Source organism: Candoia aspera, chromosome 4, assembly GCF_035149785.1.
Source record: "Candoia aspera isolate rCanAsp1 chromosome 4, rCanAsp1.hap2, whole genome shotgun sequence".
NCBI lineage: Eukaryota > Metazoa > Chordata > Lepidosauria > Squamata > Boidae > Candoia > Candoia aspera.
Genome location: NC_086156.1, coordinates 61,426,366 through 61,443,942, shown reverse-complemented (window position 1 = coordinate 61,443,942; position 17,577 = coordinate 61,426,366). Strand labels below are relative to the sequence as shown.

The window sequence follows — 17,577 nt, the reverse complement described above, 5'->3', positions numbered from 1 at the left end:
AGGATAGGAATAGGCAAGCTGATGCTGGAAGGTACCAACAGGTACCTTCCTTGGCAGTCATCTGTTTCCATGCCATGCCTGGCTTTTGTTCTTGTGTGTTTTCTTTAGATGCTTTCAATTTAAAAGAAAGTTGAATTGTTGCAAAGCTAATTGCCAGTTATTATCTTTAGTTTCTAGAATGACTCTGTCTCAACTGAATAGAGAGACATCCTCAAAAAATAAAACTGAAGCTGTTTTGTTTGAAAGTGTGCCCACCCATCTAGTGCAATCATACCAATTTGTTTCATGATAAACTGACACTTTTGTGAATAAGCCTCCCCCCCCATTTTATGAAAGCATTTATGTCAGGTTCTTAAAATTCTAAATGTACGCAGTGGCCCAAAGGTTACCCATCCCCAGTTTTATTAGTTTACAGAATCAACTTGTTTTGATTTTTGGAGGAAGCCTTCTTTTGTGTGAGAAGCAGTAGCTATAAATATGATGAAGTTCTATATATCATACAAAAGATTACATGCCCACAAGGCTCACATGAATGCATCTCTTCCTCCTGATGTGGCAGCCTTTCTAGTAGCTAAAGGGAAAAAAAAAAAACTCTGCTAGACCTTACCAGTGTGGCTTCTCTTGTGAACCATAAGAACATTGGGACCGATGCAAATTATCCCACAGACATCACACTTTAGCTTTCCGTTAGGGAGTCGAATGCCTCCAACTCCTGACATGGCTTTGCTGCCACTGTGTGAGCCATTCATTTTGTCTCCAGAGGCATCAAGCATTCGTAAATCCTCTGCACATTCTTCCCCATTCATTTCACAGGCACGCCCATTCTCTTCATCACTCTGTGCCTCTACTTTAATATTACTGGCTGAAAGAAACAATAGAGGGATGCCACTCAGTGTTTTTTTTTAAAAAAACAATCAAAAGCATTGTGGGAAAGAAACAGCACAAAGGAAAGCATTTCTCAATAATACACTAAACAGTATAATTAAGTGACAAATTACTGATGTACTTACTTGGGTGGAATGGACTTATTTAAAATACATATACAATATTAAAGTGTTTACATGTATACTTCTAAGTTTCATATCATAACCAAGTCCCATATCAATATAATGTGCAAACCAGTGGGATTATCGAAGTATCTGGCAGCCACAATAACTGTTTAATATATGGCCATGTTGGTACATGTGATTGGAGAATGTGACCTAATTTTGTTTTATTAACTGTAACATTTGTCGCCATCAATTGCATTGTTCATTTAGACATGGCTGTTTATTGTATTATTATTTTATTTTTACCAAATTTTATTTGATAATACTTCGTTTTATTTCATCTGGTAATTGTATTATGCTGTCCTAAGTGACATCCTAGTCATTGACTGTAATAAAAGACTGATTGACATGTGCCTGGATAAACAAGGCCAGCCCATCAAGCCCTTCCATAGCTCATTTGCCATAGATTGGCCTGCCAAGGCTGTGGTAAACCTTAAAAGCAACCTAGCAGAGACTCCGTGGATGGCTAAGGAGGCAATGGGATATACTCAGTGAGGTGTGCCCAAAGGCACAGGTCAGACAGAAAGGTCTGACTTGTATTTTAACTCTAAAGTGGTGGTTCCCACCTGTGCCCTGGGTATTTTAGGCAGTCCCTGGTGCAGGTGCCAAAACACAAATGACAGATGTGTGCTCTTTAAATAATGGCCATCATTTTGGGAGATTGCCAATTCCAGAATGATGAGGCTATTCTTGTTCAAAATCTGGCCAGATTTCAGGTAGGAGACATGACGTCTTCTGAGATTCTGCCATTCCCAGTTCCACATACTCCTTGTTTGCCATAGCGCTGGCACCAGCACCTACTGCAGTGCTGCCCTGACTTATGTGGAACTCCACATAAAGGAAAAAGTTGAAAGTCATAGATCTAGGAAATGGAACGAAAGCAGAAAAGAAAAGCTGTTTTTCTGTTTTTGACCTAGCAGGTGGGTGTTGATGTTTGGCTTGGGTGGCACACTTTTTAAAAAAGAAACAATTTGGCCACTAAGGCCACAGGGAGAGATGTGGAAAGATCATCAGGAAATAGGGCCCAGATATTTTTTTCCTTCTGAGATAGTTATAGGGTTGAACTTTTTTGCTTTACCCTCAGTTTAGCAATTTGCTAAAAAATGGGCCACTAAAATTTTTGAATTTAGACACTGTAATATGGGGGTAGTCTGGGGACAGAAAACTAGCACATGTAATCCACAGACTGCAGATTGCTCACTCCAATTCTATCCCTTTCTCTCTTTTTTTGTAAAATAATTGTAAGAAACTAAGTGCAGACATAAGTGGAAACCCTCTTTCCTATTAGAAAAGCAGAACAATTCTGAAGACAGAAAAATATACATCAAGAAGAAATAAAGTTACAAACTGTATTTCTGACATGCCATCTTTTTGTATATAAAGAGGTTTCTTTTTATTTATTTATGTACAAAGGTATCACCCATTCCAAATATTCCAGAGATCTTTAATACTGGAGAGGATATACACATGTCATTCCCACTAGTACATAAGTATGCTGTTCATGCAGCTTGGATTTTATTCCTTCTATAATACAAGTAGTCCTCACTTACCAGCTGCAATGGGACCAGCAACTCCATTGCTAAGCGATGCAGTTGTTAAGTGAAACACCATGTGACTGCACCAGACTTACAACATCAGTTCTGCTGCAGTCATTAAGCAAATCACTGCAGGTCATTAAGCGAGACATCACGACCGTGACTTGCAACTTCCTGCCAGCTTCCCCATTCACTTTGCTTGTCAGAAGCTGGATGTGAAGGTTGCAAATGGTGATCATGTGATTGCGGGACGCTACGACTGTTGTAAAGGTGTGCCAGTTGCAAAGCACCCAAATCGTGATCACATGACTGCAGGGTTGCTGTGATGGCCACAAGTTCGACGACCAGTTGGAAACCTACTATTTCAGTGCCGTAACTTCGAACGGTCACTGAAGAGGTAGTCGGTAAGTGAGGACTACCTGTATTCTCCTAAGTAACTCACCAAAAGACAATTTCTTTTTACATGCATAATCTATAACAAAATGTTAATCAGAATTTGTTTTCAGCTTTTCAGACCATAGATAGGAAGGGAAGGTGGGTGGAATTGTCTAGACTGTAAATGGATATTATAAATGGATAGCAAAAAATGGGACATTGTTTCCTCATGTTTCAGCTGACTTTTTTTGCATTAAAAGTGAATTTTCTACCATGTCATTATACAGGGTCTGCCCAGGAATAACATTCGGGAAGTTAAAATGATTTTCCTGTGATCATACTGAGTCTGCTGTCCATTGATTTTGTCAACTTCCCCATATTTGGGGGACCTCAAAATATCCCCTCTCCCCATTCTGCTCTTTATATCATCACACCAAGGCTAGAAAGATAATTGAAAATGTAAATTGGATTGGACCCAGAATTAATCCATTGAATCAATGGGATAAGTAAATCATGATTAATTGGGTTTATTGATTTCAGCGTGTCTACTCAAAGCGTGACTAAGTCGGGATCAAACTCTTTCTGTTTTTATCTCCTTCCAGTTTTAAAAAAACAGAATATAAATCTTCATTGTATCTGGGAGTAAATCTCCCTGAGCACAGTGAAATTTCCTTGTATGTAAACATGGTCTGCAATGGTCCTAAAATAATATGCTGTAGGCTTTTTTGAACTCAACTGCAAAAAGGTTGTTCTTAATGACCAGTTGCTATGAGCTACAAAAGCCTGATTAGTTGGAGCTACGATATTACATCTTAATCACAGGCAGTTCAAAAATGCAGACACACTATATCCCAGGTACTATCGCAAATACTGTCAGAGTAGTATCGATTGTTATTACAGATAACTGGCTATGGGTGAATTATTTTTTATGAGGCAGGCCAAACAGAGGGGACTTGATGAATATTACACATTTTAACTCCCATCACCCTTCTGCCAAATCAGACCAATTGTATATCAGTAATGATTAACTGCCAATGATGCTAGGCTTTGATCTTCCCCCAATCTTGGTACATAATTCTTTAACAGTAGGAAGTTTAGCTGGCACTTGAATCTGGGTGTTACATGTATAAGACATAAGCGGTGCCACTGAAGTGTGCCCCCAGACTTGTAGTACCTCTTCAGTGGTGGGACAGAATGGTTTGTTTTCATAATCAGCTCTCCCAGCCAGGCACTGCTTTATCCTGCGCCTAGTCCTCCATTCACTGACCTGGTTTGCAGATTCTGGGCCCTAGTCCACCTAGTCAACCAACTTTATCCTGCGCCTAGTCCTCCATTCACTGACCTGGTTTGCAGATTCTGGGCCCTAGTCCACCTAGTCAACCAACCATTGCCCTGTTTCTCAAGTTTTATTTTTTCTCATTGTTATGAAATCTGAAATCAAGGCAGAATAATTATTTCGTCAATCAAACAAAAAAATCTTAATCAACCTAAGGAAATCTTTACAGATAATATTTAGTGCACTATCTAGCCAGAGGGGACGCAGTGGCACTGCAGGTTAAACCGCTGAGCTGCTGAGCTTGCCGATCAGAAGGTCGGCGGTTCGAATCCGCGTGACGGGGTGAGCTCCCGTTGCTAGTCCCAGCTCCTGCCAACCTAGCAGTTCGAAAACATGCAAATGTGAGTAGATTAATAGGTACCGCTTCAGCGGGCAGGTAACGGCGTTCCGTGTAGTCATGCCAGCCACATGACCACAGAAGTGTCTACGGACAAACGCCGGCTCTTCAGCTTTGAAACGGAGATGAGCACCGCCCCCTAGAGTCAGACAAGACTGGACTTAATGCCAAAGAAACCTTTACCTTTACCTACCTAGCCAGAGCCAAGCACTTCTATATGTACAAAAGTAAAGATGTACTTCTCAAATTCACTCTTTTATTTGCACTGTCACAGGGCCCTGTGAGTAGATGTTACTAAGCATTTAGTTCTCCCTTGATCTAAGTGGTACCTTTTCATATGACTCTGAGGCCAGTCATGCACCAGGACTTTTCTTTTATCATGTAGACAAATTAGACTTCTCTCTAAGCTAACCAAACTATCTGCAACACTCAAATTATTTGCAAGCTTGAAAAAGAATATTAGGAAGTAAAAGTTAAAGGACAAAGCCAAGAACAAGAAAACAGACACAAAAGGAAATACATGAGTGACAGAAGTTACATGTAAATATGAAAAAGGTAAGCGATATATTGCCAACATATCTACGGAATACTTACGAGAAAAAGATTTGGGGATGATGGTGTGAAAGTCCCTAAAGCCTTCAGCCCCATATGCAGCTGCAATAAAGAAGGTAAAGAGGATGCTAGATTGTAAGGTGGTCAGCAGCACAAGGCGAAGCATCATAAAAGACACTGCTTCTATGAAAGAGACTGGCATCGCTATCCAGAGATAAAATACAGAACGGAATAACAGGGAGGCAAACTCCTGATATTTAATGATGTGTTTTCAGGTTTGGGGTGGGGTGTGAGAGGAATTCTCAGTACAGTTTAAAATGCTTGGAATGATTCCACTGCCAAATAAACAAAACCAAAGCCCCTTTAATTAGTATTTTGTGCAGTTGTTTTTTCCTGCATTGTAAGATAATCATCCTTTTGGAAAAAAGGGATTGTTGGCCTTTAGTACTCTATACTTACCTAGTAGATAAGACCATTTAAATGTTTGTAAGTGTCATTTATTTATTTATCACATTTCTTTACTCCCCATCTTGTAGAAACGGCTCTGTATGTAGAATTGGAGAGTGGGGTATAGATAAAGACTTAAAATAGAAGAATAATATTTAGAAGGCTTATCTTTAGTAGTAACTGTGGTGGCTCTGTTAAAGAATTATTTATTTTGGTGAGGAAGCTAAAGCTTAGAACCATGCAGTGGGAAGGGCCATTTAGACAACCACTTTTCACGCGGTAATCAAACTTAAATCATCCATGACAGATAGTTACCTACGCTCTGCTTAAACCCATCCAATAAAGGGGAGCCCACCATCTAGATTAGTGTTTCTCAACCTTGGCGACTTGAAGAGGTGTGGACTTCAACTCCCAGAATTCCCCAGGCAGTAATTGATTCCACTGTCTTATTACTAGAATTTTTTTCAAACCAGAATCTGTTTCCTATAATTTAAATCCATTATTCTATGATCTGCAAGTCTGTAGTGATAGTGAATAGGTCTTCTCTGTAACATCCTTTGGGGTACATTAAGAGTACAATTCCCTATTCACTTTTCTTTTCTCAAAACCAAATATTTTCTGTTTCTTCCATACATCCTTACAGAACTTAATGTCAAATTCCCTAACCATCCTCATCCCCCTCCTCTGAATCTGTTTCAGTTTGTCTAAATCCTTCCTAAAATATGGTGCTGAAAACTGGACTCAGTACTTGAGATGGTGTCTGACCATTATAGAATAAAATGCAACTATTGATTCCCATTGTTTAGAAACTATACTTTGGTTGATGCAGTCTAAAACTGTATGTTTTTTTTTTTGCAGCCACATCCAAATGCAGATTTATATTCAGTTTGTAATCAACTACTATTCCAAAATCTTTTCCAGAAACACTTTTGCCAGGACAGCTATCCCTCATTCAATATCTCTGCATTTGATTCTATTTGCTAAGTGAAGAACTTTGCATTTATTTGTCATACATTCACTTTGTAATTTTCAGGCCATTTTCTCAAGATCCATGACTTTTATTCATTTATTCTATGTATTAATAAATCTCACAATTTTGTGTCATCTACACATTTGATAAGCATCTCCTATAACTCCTCATCAAGCCCTTATTAACAAGGCTTGAACAGCAGAGGGCTCAAGTATTAACTTTATGGCATCTCACTCAATACTTACCACCAGTTTGATGAGGACCCATGTTCTTTTCAAGCCAGTTATGTATCTCCTTGTCATGTCACCTAGCCCATGCCATACTAGTTTGCTAAGCAGAAAGTCAGACTTTGTCAAGTGCTTTGCTGAAATCAAGATATAACTTGTCTATTACATTCCCAGAATCTACTAACGAAGTTATGTAATAAAACAATGAGAGGAGTTTAGTCTAGAAAGAATTGTTTTTGATACTCACTTCTGGTAATGACTACATTATTTGCCACATGCTGAAAAACTGATCACTTTTTAATCTGCTCTAGAATTTCCCCAGTTTTAATGTCAAACTGCCTGTTCTATAGTTCCCTGGATCACTGTTACAATAAGTATGAATAAATTCAAGTTAATCTTTTCAGTAAAGTTTGGTTTTTTTTCTAACTGCCAATCACCTTCATATATTAATGCCTTCTTTGCCTTGAAGTTGACTTCCAAGTAACTATTAATGATTTCTTCAAAAAACCCTCCCACAGATAAATTATTTCCTGCTGCAAAACCAGGGAAATGAGCACAACCCAGTTGTAAAGGCTGGCGATTTGAAACTAGAATTAAACATCAAATACAGAAGACAAACAAGCAGGTAGGAGAACCTATTTTCTTTCTCACTGTATTTACATTAAGAAGGACTATCAGTTATGAACATAATCTTCCAACCCTTTAGTCTGCAGTAAGCTAATGACAACATTTGAATAAAAACGTGTGTAAAAAATCAAACAAGCTATTGAATACAATGCTACTATGCACACATTTAATTTTTAAAAATGGGAAATTTACAACAGCAATATGAGGTCCTCATGCATCCATTTCAACAAGGCCTGAGTAGGCAAACTTTCCTGTGGAGTGTACCCATGGATTCAGGCTGCAATCAAAGACTGCTCATTCCAAGGCATCCCCAGTGATTTAGGCCAAAATCGGGCCATCTTTTATGGCTGGGGAACAATTTTATATTCTGAAGGTATGTTGTGGGACATACAAGGAAATAGCTGCCAGGGGTGGGTAAGAGGTGTTATCCATGTACTGTACTAATTGGCTTCCATAGTGAGTGTGCAGTCACATTTATCAGAAAGCAAGCTAGCAAGCTCTTTTTCTGGATAGGATATTTTCTAAACCACACATGAAAAGCTGTGGAGTTTTGAAGTAATCTGGCTTGTATGCTTACAACAGCTGAAAGATAAGGTTGCTTGGGGAAGGTGAATCTGTTATAATAATGATTCAGTGATTGTGATTTTCTATGGTTAATTATCATCTGACATATTCATTTTGATTAGTTCTGGATTTTTCCCCTACCATGTTATAAAAGGGGATAGGCAACAGCTGAACACAAATAACTCTTGTTCCTGAAGTTCTGGATATAAGTTATTTCCATACAGATTTTCTAGAAGGCCTTAGGAGATAGCAGAGTTATAGGAACCAAAGAGCTGTGCTGAGATGGAAGCTAAAGAACATCAAGTTCTCTAGGGAACTAGGAGAGCACAGCTGAGCCAGCACATCACTCCTTCCCCCATCTAGTTTAACTGGAAATCTCAACCTATTGCTTCTCTCTCCAGCAACATCCACAAAGGCAACAATTCTGGGCATTTGCCAGCTTTCTTCCTTCTCCACAGTACTTCCCCTTTTTCCTCTCAGCCTTTTCTTCCTCATCAACTTAAGATGGCTTGGACATTTCCACATGGCACTGTTTCTACTCCCAAACCTTCCAGAGCATTTTGAAGTTTGCTACAGTCTATGACTGCCTTCATGCCTGCTGATCTCAGTAAATAATGAACAAACAGAGAACACCATAAACCAGCTTGGTGCTCCCTCCAGTTTAAAAAACTGTCAGTCTCTCAACGTCCTAACACCTGAACTATAACAGTTCCTCAAGTAACAAAAATCCCCTTGCTCCCACTCTATATAGAAAGAGGAAAAACTAAATGGGTAGTTCTATTGCCCCCCCTCCCTTCGGTGTTTTCAGTACATGTTTGTCTTGCAAAAAAGTCTGAGTTGTTGATAGGAAGGGAAAGCTGCCTGGCCATCAAGCTGTTCATTCTTCCTGCATATAAATTTCCACTGAGAGATCTGATAAAGGCATGATAGTGCAGTTTTGCAGACAGATGTTTTTCCCAACAGCTGCAACCATGTTCGAAGGGTATAGTCTGGAACCTCTATACATGTGTATAGGGTTAAGAGAGTAATGTCTCACTTGAGGCCAAATGTCAGAAGTGGGTTGAGGAAAGAATCTGATGTGTTCTCCCTATATAAGCAGGGAAAACCAAGCCCAAGACTAGTCTTTCACAGGGGATCTGAAACTGCTAGAAGGATTAAGATTGCATTTGCTGATAAGATTGCATATACTAGAGGGCTCCGAATTCAGGTGGCAGAAAGTGTGTGAGGGAAGAGTTCCCCAAATTATTGTTTTGCAGCCTGGAGTACAGCTCAGTAGCACTTCATAAATCAGAAAAAAATGCTTCCAAGCACGCAGGGATGCAGACATAGCACCTGTCTATAGCTTTTTAAAGCAGCCACATCTTGGTAGCTGTACAATCATGGGAAAAGACAAAGGTGCTTTAAAGATGTCCAGGCAGGTGCTCAAAAGTATTGCACCACCATAGCATGGAGTACTCTGATGGGAGAAAGAAAGTGATGATATCCCACCTCATCTCTGATTATTCTTTTACCTTTCAGTAAGTTGAATAATCATAATCAAATGTCTCAGACATTAAAAAGCCTTAGGCCATTCCTGGAAATAAAAAGAGCTGATCGACATTGGGATTGGAGGCAATCATTTTTGTTGGCCTTCAGGTATTAATTTCATTAAATTCTCTTGGCTTAACTCTGAAAGAAAAGAATGGCAGAAAAGTATCCATTCTGAAAGTATCTGGTATATCTGTGTTGATCAGTTGGAGAAACAGAACTTGAGAATCTATTTTGTCTTTCCTGCCCTCTCACTGAATCTGGGAAATATAAGGCTAAAGTTTGCTGTCATTTTGTAATCTGTTTCTCAAGGGCAAAATCCTTCTGAGCAAGAGCCAACGACACAAATGGGAGGTGATTTTTTTTTCATCTCCTATTGAGGCAAGGAGAACAAGGGGACTTCAGCGTAAACACACAATGGATGTATTTATTATGCATCTATTTGATTTGATGCTGCCCTCTTGATGGTGTATGACCACAATAAAGATTTGATGCTGCTGCTGCCCAGCTCCCAATGAGTCTGGGTAGCTCACAGGACACCAAAACAATATAGAAACCATAAAACAGAAACAAACCAAAACCAGAACCAGAACCAGACTCAAAGAAAAAGAAAGAAGAGCAAGATGACAAACCCAGCAAACCCTAAAACGTCCCACTACCAACTAACATCCAACAAAGGGGGCAACAACTACCCTACCCCAAGGCCTGGGAGAAGAGCCAGGTCTTTAAGGCCCTGTGGAGTGCTGTAAGGGTGGGAGCCTATGCCATGACAAAAAATAGCCTCATGTGGTGCAGAGTGGTAGGCGGAGGTATTGCAACCAAAACTCTCCCCACGACCCGAGTTTGATCCCAGTGGAAGCTGGATTCTCTCTCGAGTAGCCGGCTCAGGTCAACTCAGCCTTCCATCCTCCCAAGGTTGGTAAAGTGAGCACCCAGCTTGCTGGGGAAGGTGACGACTGGGGAAGGCAATGGCAAACCACCCCACGATAGTCTGCCAAGAAAACGTCATGAAAGCGGTGTCGCCCCAAAGGGTCAGACATGACTCGGTGCTTGCACAGGGGACCTTTCACCTTTCACTTTCACATGCCATGACAGGATTGTCCCTTTCTTTATGCCCTGATCCCCCCCTTTGACTTTTGCAGACAGTTCTCTATTCAGTGCAGCCACAGCATTAAAATTCAATAGCAGCCACTCTCAGAGATACTGGAGGGTGATTTGGAGCTCATAATGTAACTGTGTTTCCACATCCTCCTCTTATTGCTGAAAAAGTGCCTGAAGAGGAAGAAGCTGCAAATAATGAAATATAGGAATGCAGGAAAAAGAGGAAGCAGCAGGCAGCTGAGAGCCCAACCGAAATGCAAAGAGTTATGGAGAAGTGACAGAAAGGGAAACCCAGACCAGGAATTGCACTTGGTGGCTTATTAGCGGAAAAACAAAACAACAAGCTAGCAAAAAAGGCGGCCTCTTCCACCCAGAACCCAGCCTTCCATATGGGAGATTTGTAGCCCCACACAATTCTCTGGAAGGTTGGGCTGTTTTTCAACACACAACAGGTCTATATAGTATGTACAATACAGCAACACAGATATTTTGGACCCGCCCCCCCAAAAAACTCTTACAGTTTATCTTATTGTTTTTACAGCAGAAGCTTCTGTTCTCAGATAATCTTTTCATTTTTAAAGTGTTTGTCAAAGCCTCTTTAAACATCTATTCCAGATGAGTTTACAGCATAGGTTCGATGTGATCCAGACCTGCACTGGAAGGGAAGATGGGAACTGGAGGAGACACTGGGAATCCTTCAAGGAAATCTATTTACCACTGCTATTAAGAAAACCCTGATTGTTATTCAAAGCAACCCATGGGTCCCAGGCACACAGCTTAAAACCCTGCCAAAATGAAGCAGCATGAACGTGCAGTGGGCTGCTCTGAGATTGACATCTGGCAGCTGCTGCTGAACAAGCAAGAAGGACAAGATCATAAAGACAAGGCGGTTGTACTACTCATTTTCTGTGCATAGCAGGCAACAGGATTCTTCTATCAGAGACGGTGATGCACAACAGAATTACGACTGCCTGTGACTCACCAATGAACAGAATAGTCATAAAACACCACAGCAGACGTTATGCTCCTTGGACAATAGGTCTGAGCCAGCTCTCCAGCAATGATGATGTTCTTCTTCTTCTAGCCAGCTGTAGGGCTACAGTCAAGAGTAGTTCTTCTTAGAAAAGATACAACATACAACCGTACCCTTTATATATCATAGCTCTGTCAACTGCAAAATGTAGTGCATTGATGTGCACAGAGAAAGATGGAAATAAGCGGCAGGTCTTTTGTAACGCCACTGAGGCCAAGAGTGTGAAGCTCTTTCCACTGAGATTGTGACATTCGGCATCCTGTCCATTCAGAATGAAACTTCCATGCAGCAGGAACGGTTTGCAGATTCTTGCTACGCGTTTCTTCTTCTCTTTTTTTCCAGCACAAGAAAAGAATTAGCTGGAATAAATCTTTTATTTCAGCCTAATACTTAACCCCCTGTTCACTTTGACATACTTCACTGGGAAAAAAGCAACTATTTTCAGTCTGGCCCTAAAATATATTTTAAGAAAGCACTAAAGACATCTCTGTTATGTTCAGTTAAGAGTATTTGTTTTTGTGCATAATGAAAGAAAGAAAAAATCCCACTGAAAAATCTCAATAGTATTCTTCCTTTGTAAAGAATACCAAACATTTCTTAAGAAAAGACATCAGGAATATGATTTTTTTTTATAATTCCTATTACTCTACCTTGATAATTTCACATAGACAGCAAGAGGACAAAGGGAATTTCAAATGCAGCTGGAAACATTTAATAGAACTGAAGTGATTCAAATAATTTGCTGAAAGGCATGGTCAAAGCAGTCATTTTCAAGTTCTTAAAATGACATGCTTCATCACTTCTTAGAGACTGAGAAAAAGTGAAAGCTGCAGGGTAGGCCTGTTCATTGTAGAGGAGGCTCTAACTAATTACAGCCAGGCAGCCACAATGAAGTAGTGATGCAAGTGAAAACCCAGAGAAGAACCAGGTTTTAGATTTAGAAAGAAGCGTCTGGTCTCTTCCCTTCTCCCTTTGCTTAGTTCTATCTATTACAAGGAACAAACACTAGTAGGTCCATAACTTTTCTTTCAACTTGGATGATGACGATGACGATGATGTTGATGCAAAGATACTGTAGTACCAATAGTAAGAGGTGCCTTGGGTGCAATTCCAAAACATCTGGAGCATCACTTGAACACCATCAGCATTGACAAAATCACTATCAGTCAACTGCAAACAACAGCTTTACTTGGAACAGCTTACATCCTGCGATGATACCTTTAATATTATTAAACAACAACATTTGCCTATCCCAGGTCTTTGGGAAGGACTTCATAGGTGGACAAAAATGCCAGATCCAGTTTAAACATCTGGCTGTGCAACCAACCATAATATATTGAATTTATATGCCACCCAACTCCCAGCAATTCTGGGTGGTTAAAGAAGCTCCATTCCATTCCATTCCATTCCATCATGAGATACCACAGGATCATACATTTAAAAAGGAGAGGAAGTAAATTTTGATTATTCAATCCTAATTGTTTTGTTTTAGGGCCAGTTTACAGATGCACATCCATCACTTTTTGCTTGCTACAAATGGGAACAAGCCATCAAAGGTAAATACTTGCAAAACTAGCAATCACTTCAGTGGGGACAACACCAGTAAAGTGCATGCAAGTCTGAATACGACTCAGAAGACACTTGTTTAAAAGAGCTTTCCACTGAAGCTAGATGTCTGGCAATTTATCTAGCCTCTCTTATTCTATGATTCTGGAACATCTGGTTTGTGTTCCATACAGGATTACTCAGTTGGCCACCATAGCCAGCTGTATCCCTTGAACTAGCCAATGCTGGTAGCTTTTTGACATCTGTTACAGAGGAATTTTTAGATGTGCCTGATTGAAGTTACCTTTTAAAAATATTTAAAAAGAAAAGGAATGTATAACCTCTCAGGAGTCAAATGAAAATATAAACCTTCTAATATAAGTCACTGCTTCATTGAGCCTAAGGATTGGGAACTGTCCTGAGCACCAGCACTTCAGGCTGTGGAGTGGGGAGGGACCCCAGACAGTGACCATGAGTCACTGTAACCACTTCTACACTTCCACCATTTCACTTCCATGGATGTGAAATGCTGAGAACAAGGACCAAGAATCACCATCCCAGCCCCAGCCTCCACAGTAACAAAATCCCCTCACCCTTCTGACATTTTGCAGCTGGTGCTGAAGAGAAAGGGGGAACTGACAAAAGTCTTGTCAACCGCATTAACTATCCAGAGACCTCTCCCTGAATTCCATGTTGAATTCACCACAGAATTCCCCTGCCTTTGACTAAAACTGACAAAGTCTTGCTAGTGTCAGTCCTGCTGAATTATCTGGGCAATTGTGCCTAAACTGCAAAGTCCTCAAGCTGGCACTTCCCTTCCTTGATCTGAAGTACAGGAACTGGGAGGATGGATGAGGCAAGAGAATGGGGAAATGGAGCCATAGTGTTTCAAAAGCCAGCTCCGCTGAAGTTCCAACTATACTGCAGCCAAACTGAAAATAAATCAGCTCAGCTCTTCAACACTGATGACACTATGGATATGTAGAAGCTTGAAGCTACTTTCCAGCTTGCACAGAATCTGTGTGGAAATGCCCAAAGAAGCTGGATTTTGAAGAAAGAAAACAGTTGCTGGAAACACCCTATTCCTGCCATAGAAACTGGCCAGCAAGCATGAAAAGGAAATCAGTATGAGCTGCTATTGGTCCTTGTTGTTGTTTATTCGTTTAGTCGCTTCCGACTCTTCGTGACTTCATGGACCAGCCCACGCCAGAGCTTCCTGTCGGTCGTCAACAACCCCAGCTCCCCCAGGGACATGTCCGTCACCTCTAGAATATCATCCATCCACCTTGCCCTTGGTCGGCCCCTCTTCCTTTTGCCTTCCACTCTCCCTAGTATCAGCATCTTCTCCAGGCTGTCCTGTCTTCTCATTATGTGGCCAAAGTATTTCAGTTTTGCCTTTAATATCGTTCCCTCAAGTGAGCAGTCTGGCTTTATTTCCTGGAGGATGGACTGGTTTGATCTTCTTGCAGTCCAAGGCACTCTCAGAATTTTCCTCCAACACCACAGTTCAAAAGCATCTATCTTCCTTTGCTCAGCCTTCCTTATGGTCCAGCTCTCACAGCCATATGTTACTACGGGGAACACCATTGCTTTAATTATGTGGACCTTTGTTGTCAGTGTGATGTCTCTGCTCTTAACTATTTTATCGAGATTTGTCATTGCTCTTCTCGCAAGGATTAAGTGTCTTCTGATTTCCTGACTGCAGTCAGCATCTGCAGTAATCTTCACACCTAGAAATACAAAGTCTTTCACTGCTTCTACATTTTCTCCCTCTATTTGGCAGTTATCAATCAAGCTGGTTGCCTATAATCTTGTTTTTTTTGAAGTTTAGCTGCAAGCCACTTTCTTCTTTCACCTTCATCAAAAGGCTCCTCAGTTCCTCTTCGCTTTCAGCCATCAAAGTGGTATCATCTGCATATCTGAGATTGTTAATGTTTCTTCCAGCGATTTTAACTCCAGCCTTGGATTCCTCAAGCCCAGCATGTCGCATGATGTGTTCTGTGTACAAGTTGAATAGGTAGGGTGAGAGTATACAGCCCTGCCGTACTCCTTTCCCAATCTTAAACCAGTCCGTTGTTCCGTGGTCTGTTCTTACTGTTGCTACTTGGTTGTTATACAGATTCTTCAGGAGGCATACAAGATGACTTGGTATTCCCGTATCGCTAAGGACTTGCCACAATTTGTTATGGTCCACACAGTCAAAGGCTTTAGAATAGTCAATAAAACAGAAATAGATGTTTTTCTGAAACTCCCTGGCTTTTTCCATTATCCAGCGGATATTGGCAATTTGGTCCCTAATTCCTCTGCCTTTTCTAAACTAGGCTTGTACATCTGGCAATTCTCGTTCCATGAATTGCTGAAGTCTCCCTTGCAGGATCTTGAGCATTACCTTACTGGCATGTGAAATGAGTGCCACCGTTCGATAGTTTGAACATTCTTTAGTGTTTCCCTTTTTGGTATGGGGATATAAGGTGATTTTTTCCAATCTGATGGCCATTCTTGTGTTTTCCAAATTTGCTGGCATATAGCTTGCATTACCTTGACAGCATCATCTTGCAAGATTTTGAACAGTTCAGCTGGGATGCCGTCGTCTCCTGCTGCCTTGTTATTAGCAATGCTTCTCAAGGCCCATTCAACCTCACTCTTCAGGATGTCTGGCTCTAACTCACTGACCACTCCGTCAAAGCTATCCCCGATATTGTTATTCTTCCTATACAGGTCTCCTATATTCTTGCCACCTTTTCTTGATCTCTTCTTCTGTTAGGTCCTTGCCATCTTTGTTTCTGATCATACCCATTTTGGCCTGGAATTTACCTCCGTTTCTAATTGTCTGGAAGAGGTCTCTTGTCCTTCCTATTCTATTGTCTTCTTCCACTTCTGCGCACTGCTTGTTTAAAAATAATTCCTTATCTCTTCTGGCTAACCTCTGGAATTTTGCATTTAATTGGGCATATCGCCCCCTATCACTGTTGCCTTTTGCTTGCCTTCTTTCTTGGGCTACTTCTAGTGTCTCAGCAGACAGCCATTTTGCCTTCTTGGTTTTCTCTTTCTTTGGGATGTATTTTGTTGCCACCTCCTGAACAATGTTGTGAACTTCTGTCCATAGTTCTTCCAGGAACCTATCTACTAAGTCCAGTCCCTTAAATCGATTCTTCACCTCCACTGCATATTCCTTAGGAATATTAGTGAGCTCATATCTAGCTGATCTGTGGGTCTTCCTTAATCTCTTTAGTCTGATCCTAAATTGTGCAAGAAGAAGTTCGTGATCTGAACTACAGTCAGGTCCAGGTCTTGTTTTTACCGACTGTATAGATGTCCGCCACCTTTGGCTGCAAAGGATGTAGTCAATCTGATTTCGGTGTTGTTCATCTGGGGAAGTCCATGTATAAAGCCATCTCTTAGGTTGTTGGAAGAGAGTGTTTGTTATGCTGAGTGAGTTCTCTTGGCAACATTCTATCAGCCTATGTCCTGCTTTGTTTTGTTCTCCCAAGCCATGCTTACCTTTAATTCCAGGTGTCATTTGACTGCCCACCTTAGCATTCCAGTCTCCTGTGATGAAAATAACATCTCTTTTAGGCGTGTTGTCCAGTAGGTGCTGCAGATTCTCATAGAACTGCTCTACTTCAGCTTCTTCAGCATCTGTGGTTGGGGCGTATATTTGGATCACTGTGATGTTAGATGGCTTGCCCTGAATTCAAATTGAGATCATTCTATCGTTTTTTGGATTGTATCCAAGCACTGCTTTAGCCACTTTACTATTAATTATGAAGGCTACTCCACTTCTTCTGTGGTCCTCTTGTCCACAGTAGTAGATCTGGTGGTCATCTGATGTGAAGTGGCCCATTCCAGTCCATTTTAGTTCACTGACGCCCAAAATGTCTATCTTTAATCTTGACATCTCACCAATAACCACATCCTATTTGCCCTGGCTCATAGATGTTACATTCCAGGTTCCAATGGTGTGTTGATCCTTAGAACATCGGATTCGCCGTTCACCACCAGCACCGTCGGCCGCTAGCCGTCCTTTCGGCTTTGAGCTAGCTGCGTCATCATGCCTGGGGCTAGTTGAACTCATCCTCTGTTCCTCCCCAGTAGCATTTTGACCATCTTCCGACCTGGGAGTCTCATCTTCCGATGGTATACTGATATATCTCTGGTTGTACTGATCCATTTAGTTTTCACGGCAAGAATACTGGGGTGGGTTGCCATTACCTTCCCCAGGGATCGCATTTAGTCTGACCTCTCTGTCATGACCTTCCCGTCTTGGGTGGCCCTTCACGGTTTAGCTCATGGCATCATTGAGGTGCTCAAGCTCCAGCACCACGACAAGGTAACGATCCTTTGCTGAAGAT

General features: G+C 41.0%; 1 protein-coding gene across 6 annotated transcripts in view; it reads right to left on the bottom strand.

Annotated features, from left to right (window-relative positions):
- The window catches only part of IKZF1 (IKAROS family zinc finger 1), an 83,096-nt gene that overhangs the window by 21,801 nt on the left and 43,718 nt on the right, over positions 1-17,577 (bottom strand). For 3 of the 6 annotated variants that reach the window (XM_063304237.1, XM_063304236.1, XM_063304235.1), the window contains one exon: positions 608-862. The exons of 2 other annotated variants lie outside the window; for them this stretch is intronic. In XM_063304237.1, coding sequence (XP_063160307.1) covers positions 608-862 — 255 coding nt within the window. Of the gene's footprint in view, positions 1-607; positions 863-5,226; positions 5,287-17,577 lie in introns of all 6 variants that reach the window. One more of the 6 variants, XM_063304240.1, reaches the window with a different exon arrangement.